This window comes from Heteronotia binoei, chromosome 3 (genome assembly GCF_032191835.1).
Source record: "Heteronotia binoei isolate CCM8104 ecotype False Entrance Well chromosome 3, APGP_CSIRO_Hbin_v1, whole genome shotgun sequence".
Taxonomy (NCBI): Eukaryota; Metazoa; Chordata; class Lepidosauria; order Squamata; family Gekkonidae; genus Heteronotia; species Heteronotia binoei.
The window spans coordinates 42,886,612-42,905,251 of NC_083225.1; the positions used below are offsets into that span (position 1 = coordinate 42,886,612).

Below are 18,640 nucleotides of genomic sequence, written 5' to 3' on the forward strand. Positions count from 1 at the left end.
TCTCTGTGTTTTCATCCTTAGCATCAGAATCCTTATTTTTTTATTGTGCTGTCATGTCATGAGCTTTCCTTGGAAGCTCTTTAAAGGGTGTTGTCTCTTCCCAGGAGACATCCCATGTTATCTCTTCCTGTGGTGTAGTCCTCATGCAAGGACTGTACCACCTCAGTTCCTTGTGGGTGTCTTTTTCTGTGAAACACTATTTTTTAACAGATCAGAGTATTGTATTTCAATGTGTTCCCTTTCTAATATGATCTGGTTTTACACAGACGGCTTTCAATATCAGGCAAGAAGGTAGAGTTGAAAAGCAGATGTAAATGGCAGTATGTTTACCAAATAGTTTTGGCTACACAGACATGGAATTCCATTTCCTGCTGGCTGTGTTCGGAAGTGGGTTAAGTCAGACTGAAATGTTCTCCTTCATTTTGTCCAAATTCAACAGAACCTATTTACTGAATAAAGTTTTAAGAAGCAGGAGAGTGCAAAATGTGCACCCACATTTTACTTCCACTGTTAGGAAAAAGTGAGAAGTGCCCATGCAGTGACCAACTAAAGAATTAAAGAGCATGGTGGAAGCAAGATATAATGACCATGTTTCAAAGTGGAGAACACAATTTGGGGGGTCACTGAGGAAGAGAAATGACAGCATCTAAAAGCATGGCTATGTTCATTTCAGAGCCAGCTTTCCATAGGACTTGGAAGCCAAAGGGAATGCCGACTAGCCTTGTTCTAACCAGGTGTTGGGTTGGTAGGAAACAAATGAGCTGTTGATAGGATGGGAAGGAGATGAGGCAATAGAAAACTTTCTTGGACATATTAGGTGTATATCTCATGGCTCTCGGGTATGTGATATTCTGAGGTCCAGCTCTTATAGGTAGAAACTTCGGTCATCTGTGGTTTCCGGAAAGCAGGACTCTCTTGTTTTAAATGGTTGTTTCTACCTCTGTGGCTCTGCTTTAGTGTTCTACTGAATTTAATGTTTTTATTTGGAAGGCACAAATGACAAGTTAGATCAGGGGTGTCTAACATGTGACCCACGGGCTGAATCAAGCCCCTGGAGGGCTCCTCTCAGGCCCTAAAGCATTTGGCTGTCATCTGCTTCCTTCTCCCTCTTTCTTGCTTCCTTCTATATCACAGCTTGGTTGCCAGGCTTGCTCAATTGCATAGGAGCTACAGAGCAAAGCCTCTGTTTTCTCCATTGGCTGAGGATCTTCCTTTGGGGAGGAAGGAGGGGAGGGATAGTTTGCTTTGGCAGGCTCTCTCAATTGAACAACAGCGCTACAGAGTCAAGCCTCTTTTCCTTCTATTGGCTGAGGCTCTCCCCCTTCCTGGTCCCCTGGGGAAGGAAGGAAAAAGCCAGAGCCTCCTTTGCTCAGTTCCCTCAATCCCATGGGAGAAATACAAAAAAGCGCTATTAAAACCAACAAATGCCAATGTATTAATCATGTTTTAAGTTTTTTTAAAAAAATATTTAGTTGTGTTTGTGTTCTTTATGAAGTTTATATCTCTTCTACCTGGCATTACATTTTATGACACACATGGCCTGGCCCGACAAGGTCTCACTTATGTCAGATCTGGCCCTCAGAGCAAATGAAATTGACACCCCTGCATTAGATGAAATTTTGTGGTTCTTCCAGTTTTTTAAATTTCTGATCTTTTACTCTTTTTGAAGATGAACAGATCCCCTTGACAAAGCCTGTTGGTGAAACGTGTAGGGAATGTTTTGGAAATTTAATTATTTTATCTGATTTTGCAGCATTGGTCTTGGCCTTATTTTTTTAATCTCTGGTGACTGTTACTCTTAAATTTTTTTGTCAGTTTAATTCCAGACAGGCATCTATGTTGGTTTGTAGGATCAGAACAAAATTGGAGTCCAGTAAGACCTTAAAAGACTAATGAAATGTACTATGAAAACTTATGCTGGAAACAATTTTTGTTAGTCTTTCAGGTTGACAGTGGACTCTTGTTTTGTTGTTCTACTATTTTTGCTGGGTTTTGCCCAGAGTTAATATTTGTTGCATCTGAACCCATGAAGCTGCCTTTCTTTTGGGTCAGACAAGTAGTAAAGTTAGCTAATCACTTGCGGAACATTGTGAATCAGAGCAGCTGCCTCGACGCCATCTTGGAGTATCTCGTGTCTCGTACAAGTAGTCTTTCAGACTGCTTGTCTCTGGGTCATACAAGTAGTCTTTCAGGGTCAATGTCTGACTGGCAGTAGGTCTCAGGTAGAGGTCTTTCATCTGATGCTGACGATCGAACTCAGAACCTGCTGCATTAAAGCGGGTGCCTTGCTGCAAAGCCTCAGCTGTCCCCCTGAACCAGAGGGGGAACACATTCAGCAGTTTCTCTCTTCTTTTTAGTTAAAAAACAGCACTGATGGAAGAATCATGGAACTCTGGGTTGAATAGGTTGCTCTGTTTCTTTGTAGATTTAAGGAGGACAGATATCCTTCCCTAACAACATCATTTTAATGCTTCTACAGAGCAGAAAAGGACTTTGCTGCTTAGTATTTTATCTTCTGAAAGTCCAGCCAATATACCCAGTGAGCCGCTGTGAAATTATCTTACCTGTTTTGCAAAGATGAGCCTTGAAGGTGACCTTCCTGAGATTTTGGCCTGTCGTTCTGCCAAGTGTAGTATTTCATAACAACAGCGGCTCCATCCTCTGAGGCATGAGGTTTTATAGAACGTATCTCATCCCACCAGTGCGCCGTCCATTAATCTCAGTTGCTGAGCATGGTGTGACCCCACCAGTCCTTTCTCAAGTCTCCAGAGAGAGGTCTTTATTATTGATTTGTCTAATGGTTGCACCTGTAGTCCGTTCCAGGATTAATCCCTGAAAAATTGTGCAGAGGCTCTTTGTTCTGATGACGTGACAATCTAATTCAAAGACTTATGGGAGAGCTATATAGAAGTCCTGTAATTAGAACATCCTGTTTTGTGAATGCAACAGAGAGGCTGGAGAAAAAGGTTAGAATCTGGTACTGTATTAGGTCTTTTAAATGTGTGATGTTTATATGAAGGTGTTCACACTAAGAAGTTGGATATTAGGCCTCATTCTGTTTCTGTGATATCTATTTCATGCCATGGCAGGTTCCCCACACCCTTCCCAAGCATTGCTGACAGGATTTTGGGAAGTGTAGCAGCCTGTAGCATGAAGGGGAAGGGGGATGTTTGTTGTTTAATTACTATATACATATTTTTAAAATTCTGTCCTTGCTACCAGGATCTTAGGGCTGTGTACATCATCCTTCCCCTCTTCATTGTATACTCACAACAGCCCTGTGAAGTAGGATGAGCTGAGGGAGGGAGGACCTAGCCAAGGTCATTCAGCGAACTTCATGGCAGAGTGGGTATTTAAACTCAGGTCTTCCAGATCCTGCTTTTATTAGCAGCAGCTGCTTCACGAAAGTTCAGGGTGGAATAAATTCCATTTAAGACAGCTACATAATTCCCATTTAATCGTACCTAGCCCCATGGCACAGAACAGTAAAGCTGCAGTAATACAGTCTGAGCTCTCTGCTCACGACCTGAGTTTGATCCCAGTGGAAGCTGGGTTCAGGTAGCAGTCTCAACATAAGAACATAAGAGAAGCCATGTTGGATCAGGCCAACGGCCCATCAAGTCCAACACTCTGTGTCACACAGTGGCAAAAAATGTTATATACACACATACACTGTGGCTAATAGCCACTGATGGACCTGTGCTCCATACACTGTGGCTAATAGCCACTGATGGACCTGTGCTCCATATTTTTATCTAAACCCCTCTTGAAGGTGGCTATACTTGTGGCCGCCACCACCTCCTGTGGCAGTGAATTCCACATGTTAATCACCCTTTGGGTGAAGAAGTACTTCCTTTTATCCGTCTTAACCTGTCTGCTCAGCAATTTCATCGAATGCCCACGAGTTCTTGTATTGTGAAGGTTGACTTAGCCTTCCATCCTTCCGAGGCTGGTAAGATGAGTACTCAGCTTGCTGGCGGGAAATTGTAGATGACTGGGGAAGGCAATGGCAAGCCAGCCAGTAAAAAGTCTGCCATGAAAACATGATGTGACATCACCTCAGAGTCAGAAACGACTGGTGCTTGCACAGGGGACTAGCTTTACCTTTTTTAGCAAGTGTACCTCTGGATACTAGCTTCCTTAAAACTTTTTGGGACTAATGTGGGACTTAAGTGCCATCTCTTTTTTGCCATTTAGAGCTTCCTGCAAATAGGTTCCAGGATTAGAAATTCAACAAACTGAGAATCCAGGCAAGAACAAATCAAAAGCAAGCCTTTCCCTTGATAATGGATTCTGATGTAATAATTTCCATTCAAGTACAGTGATAATAGACAGTGGACATGCACAAGCAAAATTTGCTCTAAATGTAATGGAAATGAGGATATTTTTCAACAAAGGCTAGTCCAAACAAGTAGATCTTACAGAAATTCAGAAAGGAGACTATCCTTAGATTTAATTTGGGAAGTTTGCTTTGGGAGAAAGCTCCATAGATGGGGGCAACTGTGAGGGAAAACACTGTGAGAGCATCTCTCACCATGCTGTTGTCAAATCTGACATATGGATGATATTCATTGGTCATCCATGGGTATTCATTGGTCTTCCTTGGATAACATGAATGGGATTGGTGGTGGTGGGGAGTCAGATTCTCAGGAGTGATGTAATTAAGCTTCTTAAGGGTTTATAAGTTTTAAGCTGCATCTTGAGCTCTGTTTTGAAGAGAAGACGTTTTATATTTTGCCACCAGTGTTTTAAAAATAGTAATATTGCTCTGATGGTGTTTGTGTATGTGAAAGGGTGTGTGTTTGAGTGACTGCTGGTGACATGACAGGTGCTAGCCAATTGATGCCTTACACATGTAGTGTTTTCCCATTTCATTTTTTCTTAATGTACTGAATATTTATGTTCTGAAATTCAAACACTTCTGAGACATTCCACAAGCTTCTAAAAGAATCTGTTTTCATTATGACCCACTTTCCTAGTAAAGAGCCCATTTCAGTAATTTATTCAAGTTTTTTTTTTAAATCTGTCAGGGTCTAAAAAGCTAGTGAAAATCTTCCACACACACCCCATTTCAAAATAAACCACGCTGAAAGTTTACAGCACTTTCTCCCCCCCCCCAGAGCTTTCCTAAAGAGAGGCATGCTAGCACTAAACCTGGAAATGTCCTTCCAAACTAGCACACTTTAAATCACAAGGTTTAAAGTAAGAAAAACAGCTTTCTTGCCCACAATCTTCCTTTAAAAAGAAATAATAAAACACAATGTTTCTATTTGGATGTGTTAAAATCAGAAGGTTTTTTTTGGGGGGGGGGTGGGCTGTGATTTATTCTACTAATCTGAAGAGAGGTGGTGAAGTCTGTGTCTTGTATAACATCTCTGTCTCCTAGGGTAGCTCTCCTTTATGTAAGTGCGCTGAGGGAAGATATTTTCCCTCCCAATGAAATTTGAAGGGCGTGCCCACTTTGTTCACTTCGCAGCTGTCAGGATTTATTCATTCATAATAGGGGGCTGCTGAAAGGTTATGTTTCAAACTTTACTGCGTTTCCCTCTGGGGCTATTCATGAACTAAGCACTGGAAGAGAGAGAGAGTATGGATTTATAGTCTCCATTTCTGGACACTTGGAACAAAAGACTAGGTACGTTGCTGAATGCCTTGGTGTAGGCGTTTAAGACTCTAGATGTCGCCAGGTTTATTTTAAAGCATAGTTTTGATTCCTCTGAATGCCTTCAAACCTTTCATGGAATATATTGCCTATTTAGATAAGAAATTGTTCTAATTTGAAGTACCAGTAATACAGCCATAGTAAATATATATATATATACATTAAGCTAGTCAGCAGGGTAACATTTCTGAGTTCTTCAAGTTGTTTTGGAATTCGGATAATAGTATCCTAAAGGGATGACCTTCAAAATAAGCATCTGTAAAAGGCCATTATGTCTTCATGCTTGTGAGCGATTGTGTAGCTAAGCAATTCTGTCATTTAAGATGCAGTAAGATTCCCAGACAAAGCTCTCTCTGCCTCTCTAGAAGATAAAGGCTACATCTCTATGCTCACTGACCAGGAAGTAAGACCGAGTGAATTCAGCATGACTCATTTTCAAAATTGGGTTTCATCTGTCACAAAGCTCTATACAGAGTGAAATATTTTGTTATTTGCTGTGTAATGCTCTTAAAATAACAATTTCCCACTGGCACAGTAGGAAATAGCTAGTGTGGAATTACTGGAAATGATTTGGTGACACAGTACCCAGAAAAGTGTAGTGTTTCAGGAGAGCTTGCTTACTACTATTTCATTCCATAACAACTATTGATGCAGTTGTATGTAGCATTTGATAATGGAAAACACTCACCTATGCACTATAATAAACATCTGTTGCTGGCAGGTACCTGCTACAAACTACTGTGTCGCCTTGATCATTTAAATAATACTGACAGTGGAGGAAGAATTTCTGGTGCTCTGAACTACTGATAAAACTCTATATTACAGTGACTTTCCAAAATGTTGAGCATGTCAACTCTCACATGGGAGAGTTGAAAATCCCCTGCAAAAGGTAGGATCTCATGGAAAATTGCTACTGACTGAAGGGTTTTCTATCAGTGGAATAGGACTTCCTCATGTCCCCCTCCCAAAAGCTGCTTCTGGAGGGGGCAGACCCCACCCCAATAACATGGGGAGAGTCAGAGATCTGTGGATGGAAGAGTAAAAATTGGACCCCTTTGATCCGTGAAAATTTCTTCTGGTTCCAATCCAACATTTGCGGATGCCTGAAATTCCTTCATCCTGTTGTGAATATTAATAGATGCTGAGTCTGAAAAGTGTGGAAATGTGTATCTATTTTTGGATGGTCATTTGGAATTATCAGCATTTGCATGTGAATGTTGATGTTCACTTAAGATATAAATATACAGTTTGGAAGTAAAACTTTCCCCAAGGGCATCATAATTCCTTGTGCAGGATGGGAAGAAGCTGTGGACCCTGCAAGATTCTGTATTTTGGGCACAGCGTGTTGGGTGAACATCATTCATTCTGCCTTGCTGTGACCTTACTATGACTCTGTAGTCTGACCTTATTTGCAGTTCACTGTTACAACTACTCTGAAATGGGCAATGAAGAAAAGACGTGTTCTAGATCTGTCTTGGCTGTGTTATAGATCCTTCATATATTACTGTCTAGTCTTTGTTTTCCATTTTCATTTCTAGCACCTATATCCTACCTCTCTGGAGTGTGGGGTGAAATGGAATCAAAATTGTCACAGCACAAGCATTTTGAATCAGATGAATTATCTCGAATGCCAGAAAAGGAAAAAGGTAAATATTATATTTCTTGCCCTCCCTGGTTTATGAAAGCCAGTGTAGTATAATGGTTACAGAGTAGGTCAGACTGGGAAACCCAGGCTTGAATCTCCACTCTATGAAAGGTCACTGGGACTAGTCACCAACTTGCAGCCTAACCGACCTCACAGGGTTGTTTGAGGGTAAAATGGAGGGAAGAACAATGTAAGCCATTTTGGGTCACAGCTGAATGACAAAGCAAGGTATAAACAAAATAAAGGTATGCCACTAGCTTCCCAAGGAAATATGCTTCCTATATGCTGTTAGGGGATGCATTGTTCATTGATAAAAATAAATTGGAACATATAGATGGTAGCATCACACCCACAGTGCCTGAACTGAAATAATCATAGACCATTTGTGTAACTTCAATATTGAGTGGTATACTCATAGCTACAGATAAATATAGGAATGAACTATACACTTATGCTAAAGAGTTGCAGATTATTTTGTGTGATTTAAAAGGAAATGCCCTTTGCAAAGAAGTGTCTCAAACGCCTGACTCTTCAGCCTTGGGCCAGGTATGATTTCATTTGACCTGCTTACCCCTTGCATGCTTTTCCAGCATTTCCCATGTTGATTGCTCACTACTGTAAACAAGATACCCTCCAGGGACCGATACACCCCAGTGATTTAAAATCTTTACTGTGGAGGCACTAGTGTTGTCTGTGTAAACCAGTCCCTCTAGCATTTAGTATCATTTTGATCTGCAGCAATTTTCAGGTGATATTATTTAAGCTTCATATAATCAAAACCCTTCAACTGTTCATTTCCACTTATCAAAGAGACAAGACTTCTTCCTTCCTGTTTGGCAATTATGCGTTAGGAGACCGTGTGAATGCAGTTTCCGAGGGACACTTCTAGAAGCAGCTAGGCTGTGGGGGAGATTCTTATATAAGAATGGGCAGGAGCCAATAGAAGAAGATGGGCATTAATGTGAACTCAGCATTTAGCAGTTTTTAGTTTCCTTAAAATAGAAGCAAGAAAGAGTAGAAGGTGGGTCTTTAGCAGTTTCTGAGAATATGATAGAGTGACAAATTTAAATAAGGTAGCCAGTGAGTTTATGTAACTGGTAGACGGGGCCTGAGAGGGTGGTATGAAATATACATGAGCATTAACACCTTAATCTGTCAGGTCAGATGAGGGTTTAGTGTTACATAATCAGGTGTTCATGAGTTGCATCAGTACTTTAGCAAAGTCCATCTCTGACACACGGAGTGCCCTTAGGGTGAACAAACACCTTCTGAAGACATGTGGGATCACTGGGGGTGTGACAAGGTGTATTTATGGCCAGACCCCTGCAATACCATCTAGGCATGGAGCAGAGGGGATGTATGTGTGTGGGGGGGAGGTATTTGTGAAGTTCCTGCATTGTGCAGGGGGTTGGACTAGATGACCCTAGAGATCCCTTCCAACTCTGTGCTTCTATGATTCTATACTTGTAGGTTGTACTAAAGGGAAAGGGATGGAGAAGGGAGATGGCAGGCCAGTTGTAAGGCAAGGGGATTTCTTTTTAAGGTGGTTAACAGTAAATGAAAATATAAATTAAGATTTCCCATATTCTTTTAGTAATCATTGTTATTTCAAATTGATTTTGTTAATGTAATGATTAAGAGTTGTATAAGATAATGACTGGGGAAGGCAATGGCAAATCACCCCGTAAAAAGTCTGTCGTGAAAATGTTGTGGAAGGCACGCCACCCCAGAGTTGGAAACGACTGGTGCTTGCATGGGGGACTACCTTTACCTTTTTAAAGATAATGATCAAGTCATTCAGTTTATTATTATGGCCCATGGCCAGCATAGATCGAGACAAACTAATTTACATAAAACACAGAAAGCACGCAGCCATTTGTATGGGAATATTATAGTATAATATACAAAGACCTAAGAAGGAGATATTTAAGGGAATGACGATTATGATGATGATGAAGATGATGATATTGGATTTATACCCCACCCTATACTTTGAATCTCAGAATCTCAGAGCGGTCACAATCTCCTTTACCTCCCCCCACCCCACAACAGACACCCTGTGAGGCAAGTGGGGCTGAGAGAACTCTTACAGCAGCTGCCTTTTCAAGGCCAACTCCTACAAGAGCTATGGCTGACCCAAGGCCATTCCAGCAGCTGCAAATGGAGGAGTGGGGAATCAAACACAGTTCTCCCAGATAAGAGTCCACACACTTAATCACTACACCAAACTGGCTCTGGAGGCCAACAAGATTGGCTATGCATCATAGTAATTTTAACTCTGTTGTTGTTGATGATGTTTTGTTGATGTGTTGTTTCATTGATGCGTTGTCATTGAAATTATTTTTTTAAAAGTAAATGAAAATATGATGGGTTTAGAAAATATAATCATGTGTGAGTTACTGCTTCCTTTTGGTATAAAAATCTTTCAACTTAGAATTCACTCCATGCATCGTACAATGTGGTCTTCAGCTCACAAAAGTTTGGGCTGTGATAAATTTGCTAGTATTGAAATCCCCAGAAGATTCTTCTGTTTTTTGTTGCAACAGACCCATATGAGGTGCGGTCACACTCACCATTAAATCCATCTGCAACGCGCCTCTATTATAATCTGCACAACCAATTTTCCGATCAGACAACAGCCAGGCTCCCGTTCTATCCCATGTGGGTCCCGTCGCTGGTCAGTCAGAGTGCTCTACCGGACCTCGTTTCATGAGACGTCAATCTGCATTAGTGCAGGCACAGTGATGTCCGCTATCTGCACTATCGAGCAGATCCAGTGTCTCCTCCCTTCTCCACGAGAGACCTCGCACACCCACCATGACCTCGTTCTCGAGGGCGGGGATACGCGTCGCTTTTAAATGGGTCAGATCACTAACAGTTGTGCTAGTCTGTTGGCACTACTTTTCCAGCACGAGCACTACGCGTGCAGAAAAAAACCCAGGAATTCAAATCAGTTCACATCTAGTTTCAAAAGTGAGTTTTGTTTCCAGACTTAAGGGCAGGTAAACGATTTATCGAGCCAACATTCGCTCGCTCATTCACTGGCGCAGTGATATCACTTTCAGGGGGCTTTGGGCAGGAAGCGGTGGTGCGCTTCTGACGAGTCGCCAACAATGGAGCATTCAAACAGAGAAATTCCGCTCAGGAACCGTCAGAAGAATTTTGTTCCGGATTTAAAGCAGTATCAAATTAGTCCGTGCCCCAGTCGTCTCAACTTGGGACTCGAATGAGCTGACGTTTGGACAACCGCTTAAAATCCAACATGCTTCCTGACTCCACTCATGCCCTTAGCGGGATTTTCTGAATGTCTGACCTCACCCATGGATGCCCTACTGGAATCTGTCTCCAGTAGATGCGTGAAAATGTAATTCCAGAGTAGTAGTTATGATGGCCAATTGCATGGCAACAAAGAGATAAAGCCCTTCTATATAATTTGTTTGGGATGCATAATTTTAATTAGCATGTCTCGAATGCTGTGAACACTGTTACTCAGTAGGGAATGAAATATTAGTACACTGTGCTGTTATGATAGGTCTTCATCAGGATTCTGCTTTCTGTCAACATTATCTGCCTTGTTAAGGTGGCATTTAAATGTTCTGAATTAATAAATATGCTTTGGTTTAATATACACTTCCACCCATTGGGATTGTGCTGGTGGTGGAAGGGAGTGGATGTTCTACAACCACGCCCCTACAGCCCCAGCTGTCCCCCAAATATTTGTTCTTGGGGGGATGAGGGATCCCTACAAACAACACAAACCAGAGTCATAATTCTAAAGTGGGGCAGGGAATTGGTGAGAATCACCCTCTGCCTTACATTTGCAGAAATTCTCTGTGGGATTCAATCCATGGTTGATCTTAAATGGTAAAGGTTTTATCCCTCTTAACTACACGCTTTGAATAAAGACGAAGCATTCATTCTGAAATGTGAAGGTGACTTCAATATATATTCATTGTCTTTTGAAGCATTTGTTCACTGGAGGCAGGAATTGTGTGTTCAAGGCTTTTCTGCCACAGTTAGAACATCTGCTTTTGCTTTGGTGTCATAATTGGGAGAACTGTGCTTCAGTGTTTCTGTTCTTATTTGATTGGTTGATTCCAGAAGGTGATGCTAGGGGAATCACTGCTTGTTGACATGGCTTTTATCTTGTTCCCCATGCTATTTAACATCTACATGAAATTGCTGGGAAGTTATTCAGGGTTTTAGAGTGAAGGGTCACCAGTATGCAGTTGACACCCTGATCTCGTTCTCCATAACCGCTGAGTTGGGTGGGTTTGTGGAAATCCTGAACAGGTGTCTGGAGAAGGTAACTGGATAGCTGAGGGCCAATAAACAAACTCCAAACCAGGCGAGACCAAGGTGCTGTTGGTCAATGGAGAAGCTGCTTGAGGTTGTGGAATCACCCTGTATAGTAGGGGGTTGCCTTCCCAGTGAAGGAGCAGGTTCATAAATTCTGGATTTTGCTGAATCCTGGTTCACAGTTTATTCTCTTTCTACTATGTAATTTTATATTGATTTTTTGCACAATTTTCTATTTTTATTTTAACTGGAGCTTAACTTGAATATCTGTATACCTGATAATGTTTTTGTCAGTTGGATCTGGTTGCTGACCATAATAATAATAAAACTAAACTTTTGGAGGTTCAGGTTTTCCCCATAGCATGTAACTTCTTTTATCAGCTGTGGCTGATATGTCCAGGGCTGGCTTCAGGGCTCCTGAACACACATTGCCTCCCTGACCATGTTCTAGACAGCCGCCTAGGGTTGCCTTATGGATGGGCTAACCCTGGATATGCCAGCTATAGCCATTCCTTGAAAAGCTTGATCTGGCCACTATGATCCATGCTGTGATCACATCCAGGTTAGATTGTTATGGCATTTATGATCAATCTTTAAACTAGCCCTTAATTTTTCAGTTACATATTCAGCTGGTTGAGAATCAGATGGAGATGGGTGTCACTGGGCAATATGAGAATGCTCGAGTTGCAGATCTCAAAGAAATAGATAACTTGAAGGAGTTGCTAGTTGCACACTGTAGAAGCCAAGAGTGCTTTAAAAGTTTCCTCCTAAGAAGCTCATGCTCAGAGAAGATGGAATATCTGCATAAATATGGCCATTTTAGGTGGATGAGCCACAGTTCCTGTTTTTGGGAGCAAGCTGCATATGCCTTCCAAAGTGGAGTGTGGCATTCATGATAGAGGCTGAAAGACTGGGACCATGTGGCAAGACTACCACTGGACAGTTTTATTATACAAGGGTATATAGCTGTGGAAATATGGATTACCTGTTGAGATGTGCAGAAAAAAAGAAAGATGGCTGTCTCTGTGGTCTTGTGAGGTCATAAACCTGTGTGTGGGCTAGCTGCTACACCATTTCAGATGGTGGGTGAGTGTGTGTGTCTCTCTCACACACACCAGCTCTGCCTGCTGCTCCTCATCTGAGTGGTATGAGGGAATGCCACAGAAATGGGGGAGATTGGTGTCTCAACAAACAGGAAGCAATCAGAAGTGACATCACATTTGGGCAATGCTCTAGCACTCACCCAATTTGGGTAAATGCTAGATTGTTGCCCTAGCATAATGACATTGCTGCCAAAAAGTGTACTGCTTCATGCAAGCTGCTGCAGGCAATGGGCCACCAACCCTGTGAGTGCATGATGGAATCATCTTGTGTGCATGCACGCACACGCACACACATACACACACAAGATACAGACAATAGACAGGTAGGAGAGCAGAGGACCCATCTCTCAGATATCTAGTTTTTTAAAGTCTGCGTGGTACATGAAAGTGTGCATCACATTAAAATTTGCTAGTTTTTAAAGTGCTACCTTGGCTGCAACATGGCCACTCCTCTGTAACTTGTGTGTTCTGGGCAGGGATTTCTTGGTGTAGACGAATATTCAGTCCTGTTGGAACTTTCATGAAAGTAATTTCTGGGCTATGATCTCTCTCTCTCTCGCTCTCCTCCCCTCCGTATGGTTATACTGATGAATATTTGAGAAATAATCTGTTGGAGCTGACTTGCTTTGCATATGTAGCCATCCTTCAGCCATCCTTCCTCTGGATAAGAGTTTATATAATTACTGGGTTAGAAAGGATGTGTTGTCAAAGAGCCAAATTTATCTCAGGGCAGAGGGCACATATTGCCATGTTGTAGTCTCAGCTTTCAGAACTGGTGCTAATTGCAGCTCCTTGAAATCACTTCAGTAGGGATACTTGAGGGCATTGCTGGATTCTTCACCTTAAGGCCTTTCTATCTTTGATATTTGAATTTCTATGGTTCGCTTGCCATAGAATGAGGTCAAACCTTGTTAGTCATTAAAGATGGCATTATTTTATTTAGGGACTGTGCATGCTACCTCTCCAGTTCAAGGCAACTCATAGATAAAAATACCGTAAACAACCTAAATTATCAAATGTAAAGCAAGCGAGTCAAAATTCAGGTCATAATTGTTTATAGATCAGGGCAGAGCTTTTTTTCTGGGGTAGCACTCCAGAATGAACCTCCAGACCCTCTTTGAGCAAACAAAATTCTCAAAAAGTGTCTAAAAGTTCATGAGGGACACCAGGGGAGCATGACAGTCTTTGGTCCAACAAAGTATGTTAAAACATGGTTGCTTCAAGGTAATCATTCAGTGTTAGGCACCAAAAGCAAGACCCAAAAAGAACTGGGAAGTTGCTGACGTGTCTAAAGTTTGGAAGCAGCTTTAAAGTAGAGGTAAGTCGGTAATGCATGAAAATATTGTTTCAAATGATTCCAAGTGCTTTCCCTTCATTTCCCTCTTAAGAGTTCCAGCATCTCTTTTTCCAGAAAACTCCATGGAGCAGGGACAGGAAACTTTTTGGGTCAAGTGCCCCCCCCCCCCCAAATGCAAAAAGAAAAGAAGATGGGGAGAGAGCAAAAAAGGGTCTTCCTTGGCAGACATGCAAGAATAAACTTTAGTCTGAGAGATGACAATAGGCAGGGCTTTTCTTTTGTAGCAGGAACTCCTTTGCATATTAGGCCACACACCCCTGATGTAGCCAATTCTCAAAGAGATTACAGGTTTCTTAGCGCAGGGCCTACTGTAAGCTCCAGGAGAATTGGCTACATCAGGGGTGTGTGGCCTAATATGCAAAGGAGTTCCTGCTACAAAAAAAGCCCTGACAATAGGCATAAGATATCTCTGCTGCCAGTGTCTCCCATTTGGATCAAATGAACTCCCATCTCTCCCAGCCAAACCTAAAGTAGCACACAGTTTCTACCTACAAGTCAGGTGAGAACCTACAAGCAGGGGTGGAGTTCTAGCAGGAGCTCCTTTGCATATTAGGCCACACACCTCTGATGTAACCAGTCCTCCAAGAGCTTAGAAAAAAGAGCCTTGTAATCCTTGGAGGACTGGCTACATCCAGGGTGTGTGGCCTAATATGCAAAGGAGCTCCTGCTAGAATTCCACCCCTCCCTACAAGTTAGCCCAATGGGTTGATGCTATTGGCAGATGCCTGCAACACCAAACAAGATCTCAGGAGAACATGAGTGATTTGTTTGGAGGATGGCTGGGGAGAGTCATATTCTTCGCTGCTTTGAAAAATATCCCACTGTCTTCCCTTTATTACATTCTTGTAACTTTTCTAATTAGTTTCTGAGTTTCTCTGATGTTGAGCGAAAGAGAAATAAAATTCTATTATTGGAGCTTTAGAAATAGAAATCATGATGGATAACAGCTCCAGCAGGCCACATATATCATGATAAACAATTCATTACATTCCTGGATAGCGACATAATACAAACAGCTTGGTATTTAAGAGAACAGCCTGTCGGCCCAGAGGATAGAGATGAGTTCATTATGCTATCTTTGGCTGAGCTTGGCTACCACTCTTTGTTATTACAATGCACACTCTTTTTATTGTTACTAGGACAAAATGGAGATGAGCAGATAGTTGCAGAAATCATGGGAAGACGTTTCTCTCCTTCACTGATAACCACCCGAGCCTGGGAAAAATTCCATTTTGTTGGACATGAGATAGAGATTACAGAAGCTACTGACAGTTACGGAGCTGTGGTCTGGCCTTCAGTACGGTTTTCATTTTTGGTTTTGGTGCCAGGAACAAAGCGCTATCAGTGATTCTGTCTGATTCCCCGTTTAAATGACATTATATGGAACTTACACAATGGGGGATTAGAAATACATTGTCTAACCAGCCCTGTTATAGTGAACACACGTAAAATGTGCATGTATGTTAGGGTTACCAACCTCCATGTGCGTGGGGGGTGAGGGTGGAGCTCTCCCAGAATTACAACTGATCTCCAGACTACAGAGAGCAGTTCGCTTGATTCAGTGGGGAGGGCGGGATATAAATCAAATAAACAAAATTGATGAAAATGGCTGCTTTGAAGGGAGATAGTATAATCCAGTAAGATTCTTCCCTTCCCCAAACCCTGTCCTTCTCAGTCTGCACCCACAAATCTAGGGTTGCCAGTCCCCTAATCGGGGAAACCTGAGTTTGATCCTGGTGGAAGCTGGATTCAGCTAACCGGCTCAATGTTGACTCAGCCTTCCATCCTTCTGAGGTTGGTAAAATGAGTACCCAGCTTGCTGGGGGGAAAGTGTAGATGACTGGGGAAGGCAATGGCAAACCACCCTGTAAAAAGTCTGCCGTGGAAACATCATGACGCGATGATGTTTTCCAGAGTTGGAAATGACTGGTGCTTGCACAGGGGACTACCTTAACCTTTATCTTGTCTAAGCCTTTTTTTTTAAGCTTGTCTAAAACTACCCATCTGCAGGAGGGGTTTGACTGCTAACAATATAATCTGAAATAATGTTTTTCCTTCATTAGAAGGCTGCCTCATTAACTTATAGCTATTGCTGCTGATAATGAAGTCATTTCTTGTTAACCTTTCCCCTCCTTTCCATGTTAATTTGCTCTCTTCTCTTCTCCTCTCCCCAGGCTCTTGTTCTGTGCCACTTTTTGGAAACAAATGTGAACTCATGTAGCATGGACGATAAAAATGTCATTGAAATTGGAGCGGGGACAGGTCTGGTCTCGATAGTAGCTAGTTTCCTTGGTGAGTAGCACCTACTACTGCTGTACAGGAAATGGATAAATGCTGTTAACGTTAATTTTGTTAATGCCCCCCCAAAAGCTGGGATAATTTATTTTAAGATATTTACTCGTACTCATGACAATCACATTTTTTTTACAATATATACTAGTATGTATGACAATCATTTTGTTAACGATCAACATTCACTATTGAATGTTTGGGCATTCACAGAATTTGTCTGAAACTATCCCATGTGAATTCCATCATGCACCAGATTTCAAGCATTCCACATATACTATTAAAATCTGGAGTGCTAGTAAAAACAACCTGAGGGGAATGGTAGATCACTGTATTTAATTGTTTTTTTTATTATTTAATATTAGAGAAAGGAATCAAAAAAGGAGAAAGGAATACCAATGCATTTATTCATCTAATTTCTTTGTACCCCAACTTTCTCCCCAAGGGGACTGTTAGAAAAACTCATACAAAATCAATGCAAGCATCAAAAGAAAAACAAACTTGCATACATGAATCCATACATAGGCTATAATCATATGAACACATGAAACTGCCCTATGATGCATCAATCTATTGAAGTCAGTACTGGATACTCAGATTGACAGTTGCTCACCAGGGTCTCAGGCAGCGGTCTTTTTCATTACCTCCTACCTGTTGCTTCTAACTGGAGATGCTGGAAATTGAATCTGGGACTTCCTACATGCCAAGCAGATGTTTTACCACTGATCCATGGCTGCCCCTTAAATGCAATGCAAGTACATCATAAAAATCCAGATTGTATCACTTTCAGAAAATTACAGTTATATAAAATGATTCATGAAAATGATTGTTTTCTCAAACAATGCAGGCTTGGCCAACTCAGCATTCCCCCTCCCCCCCAACCCCCCCCCCCACATGTTTTCACTAACCAATTCTTAATACTTGGTGGGTTAGGTTGTTCTGTTTTTGAACTGTTTATAGCAGTAATCAATAGGACAGAGTTTCTGCAAAAGATATTCCTATTACTTCTTTAATGTATCCACAAGAGTGACTTGCAATTCTGTGGCTTTTGTCTTTCACAGGTGCCCACGTGACTGCCACTGACCTGCCCGAACTGTTAGGAAACCTTCAGTACAATGTTTTCAGAAACACAAAGATGCGATGCAAACATCAGCCCCAGGTGAAAGAACTGTTTTGGGGGGTTGACCTGGAAGAGAAGTTCCCCAAGTCTTTTTGCCAGTTTGACTACATCTTGGCTGCCGACGTCGTCTATCACCACCCTTACCTAGATGAGCTCCTGCTCACCTTTGACCACTTGTGTAATGACAACACTGTCATCCTCTGGGCCATGCGGTTTAGGCAGGAGAGAGAAAACCAGTTTGTGGACAGATTCCAGAAGCTATTTGACCTGGAAGTGATTTCTGACTTTCCCAGTTTAAATATAACCCTGTTTAAGGCAAAGAGAAAACACAGAGTGAAATGGTCTCCAGTTGGTTGTTAATGGAACCTGATAGTTAGCTAGGTTTAGAATCAAATGAGATGCAAGGAGAACCATGTCTGGATCTCCATGTGGTGTCTTAAGTTAAAAGCAACAGTGGGGAAGGAAACTGGATAGGGATCATGGGCACTTGGTTTTTGTTTTGGTTTAAGCTCCCCCCCCCCGGTATATCCCCCCTCTCCAATTTCAGAACACCTCTCCCCTTGTGCTCCTTGCCTTATGGGAGCCAGGATGTACAGATACCATTTAGAAGTGTGTGTATGTGATTTACAAGAGGAAAATCACATGGGGGGGGGAGGGTTAAATTCCCCTCCCCAGCAGTGCAGCCCCATCTGATTCAGCTGTCTAGCTGCTGCTATTTAAACAACAGAAACAAATGTGGAAGGGGTGATCCAAGTGATTCTGCATGCATGAGAGTTGGTGTTTGTTGTTATTTTATCATGGTAGAAAGCTGATCTTTATCTGCAGTCTTTTCTGTGCACTGGCTGCCGCCGCCAATGTGTGCCAGCTCTCAGGTTCACACTTGCCTGGGCATATGCAGATGTTAAAATCACAAACTTGGGGCACAACCAGCTGTAATGGGACCTGTACAACTCTTCTTCTTTCTTCCTACCACTATGTAATGAAACAGCATCCTGGGCTCCTCTAATCCAGAGGTTTTGCTCCACCCTAGCTATCATAGTAGAAAGAGGTTTTTCAGAGCATCTACATGATGTCATTGTCATTCTTATTCCGTTGCCTTCCATGGTTTCCCCAACTCTGACCTGATGTTTCCCATCTCTGCTTTTGCTCTGGTCTTATTGGCGAG

At 41.9% G+C, this 18,640-nt stretch overlaps 1 protein-coding gene across 1 annotated transcript; it reads left to right on the top strand.

Annotated features, from left to right (window-relative positions):
• The first annotated feature begins 5,379 nt into the window (after window positions 1-5,379).
• On the top strand, window positions 5,380-17,856 carry LOC132568900 (protein-lysine methyltransferase METTL21E-like). The gene is made up of 5 exons (XM_060235083.1): window positions 5,380-5,639; window positions 7,201-7,308; window positions 15,206-15,363; window positions 16,241-16,358; window positions 17,417-17,856. The coding sequence occupies exons 2-5, from the start codon at window positions 7,236-7,238 to the stop codon at window positions 17,833-17,835; spliced, it is 768 nt and encodes a 255-aa protein (XP_060091066.1). The 5' UTR covers window positions 5,380-5,639; window positions 7,201-7,235; the 3' UTR covers window positions 17,836-17,856.
• The last annotated feature ends 784 nt before the right edge of the window (window positions 17,857-18,640 follow it).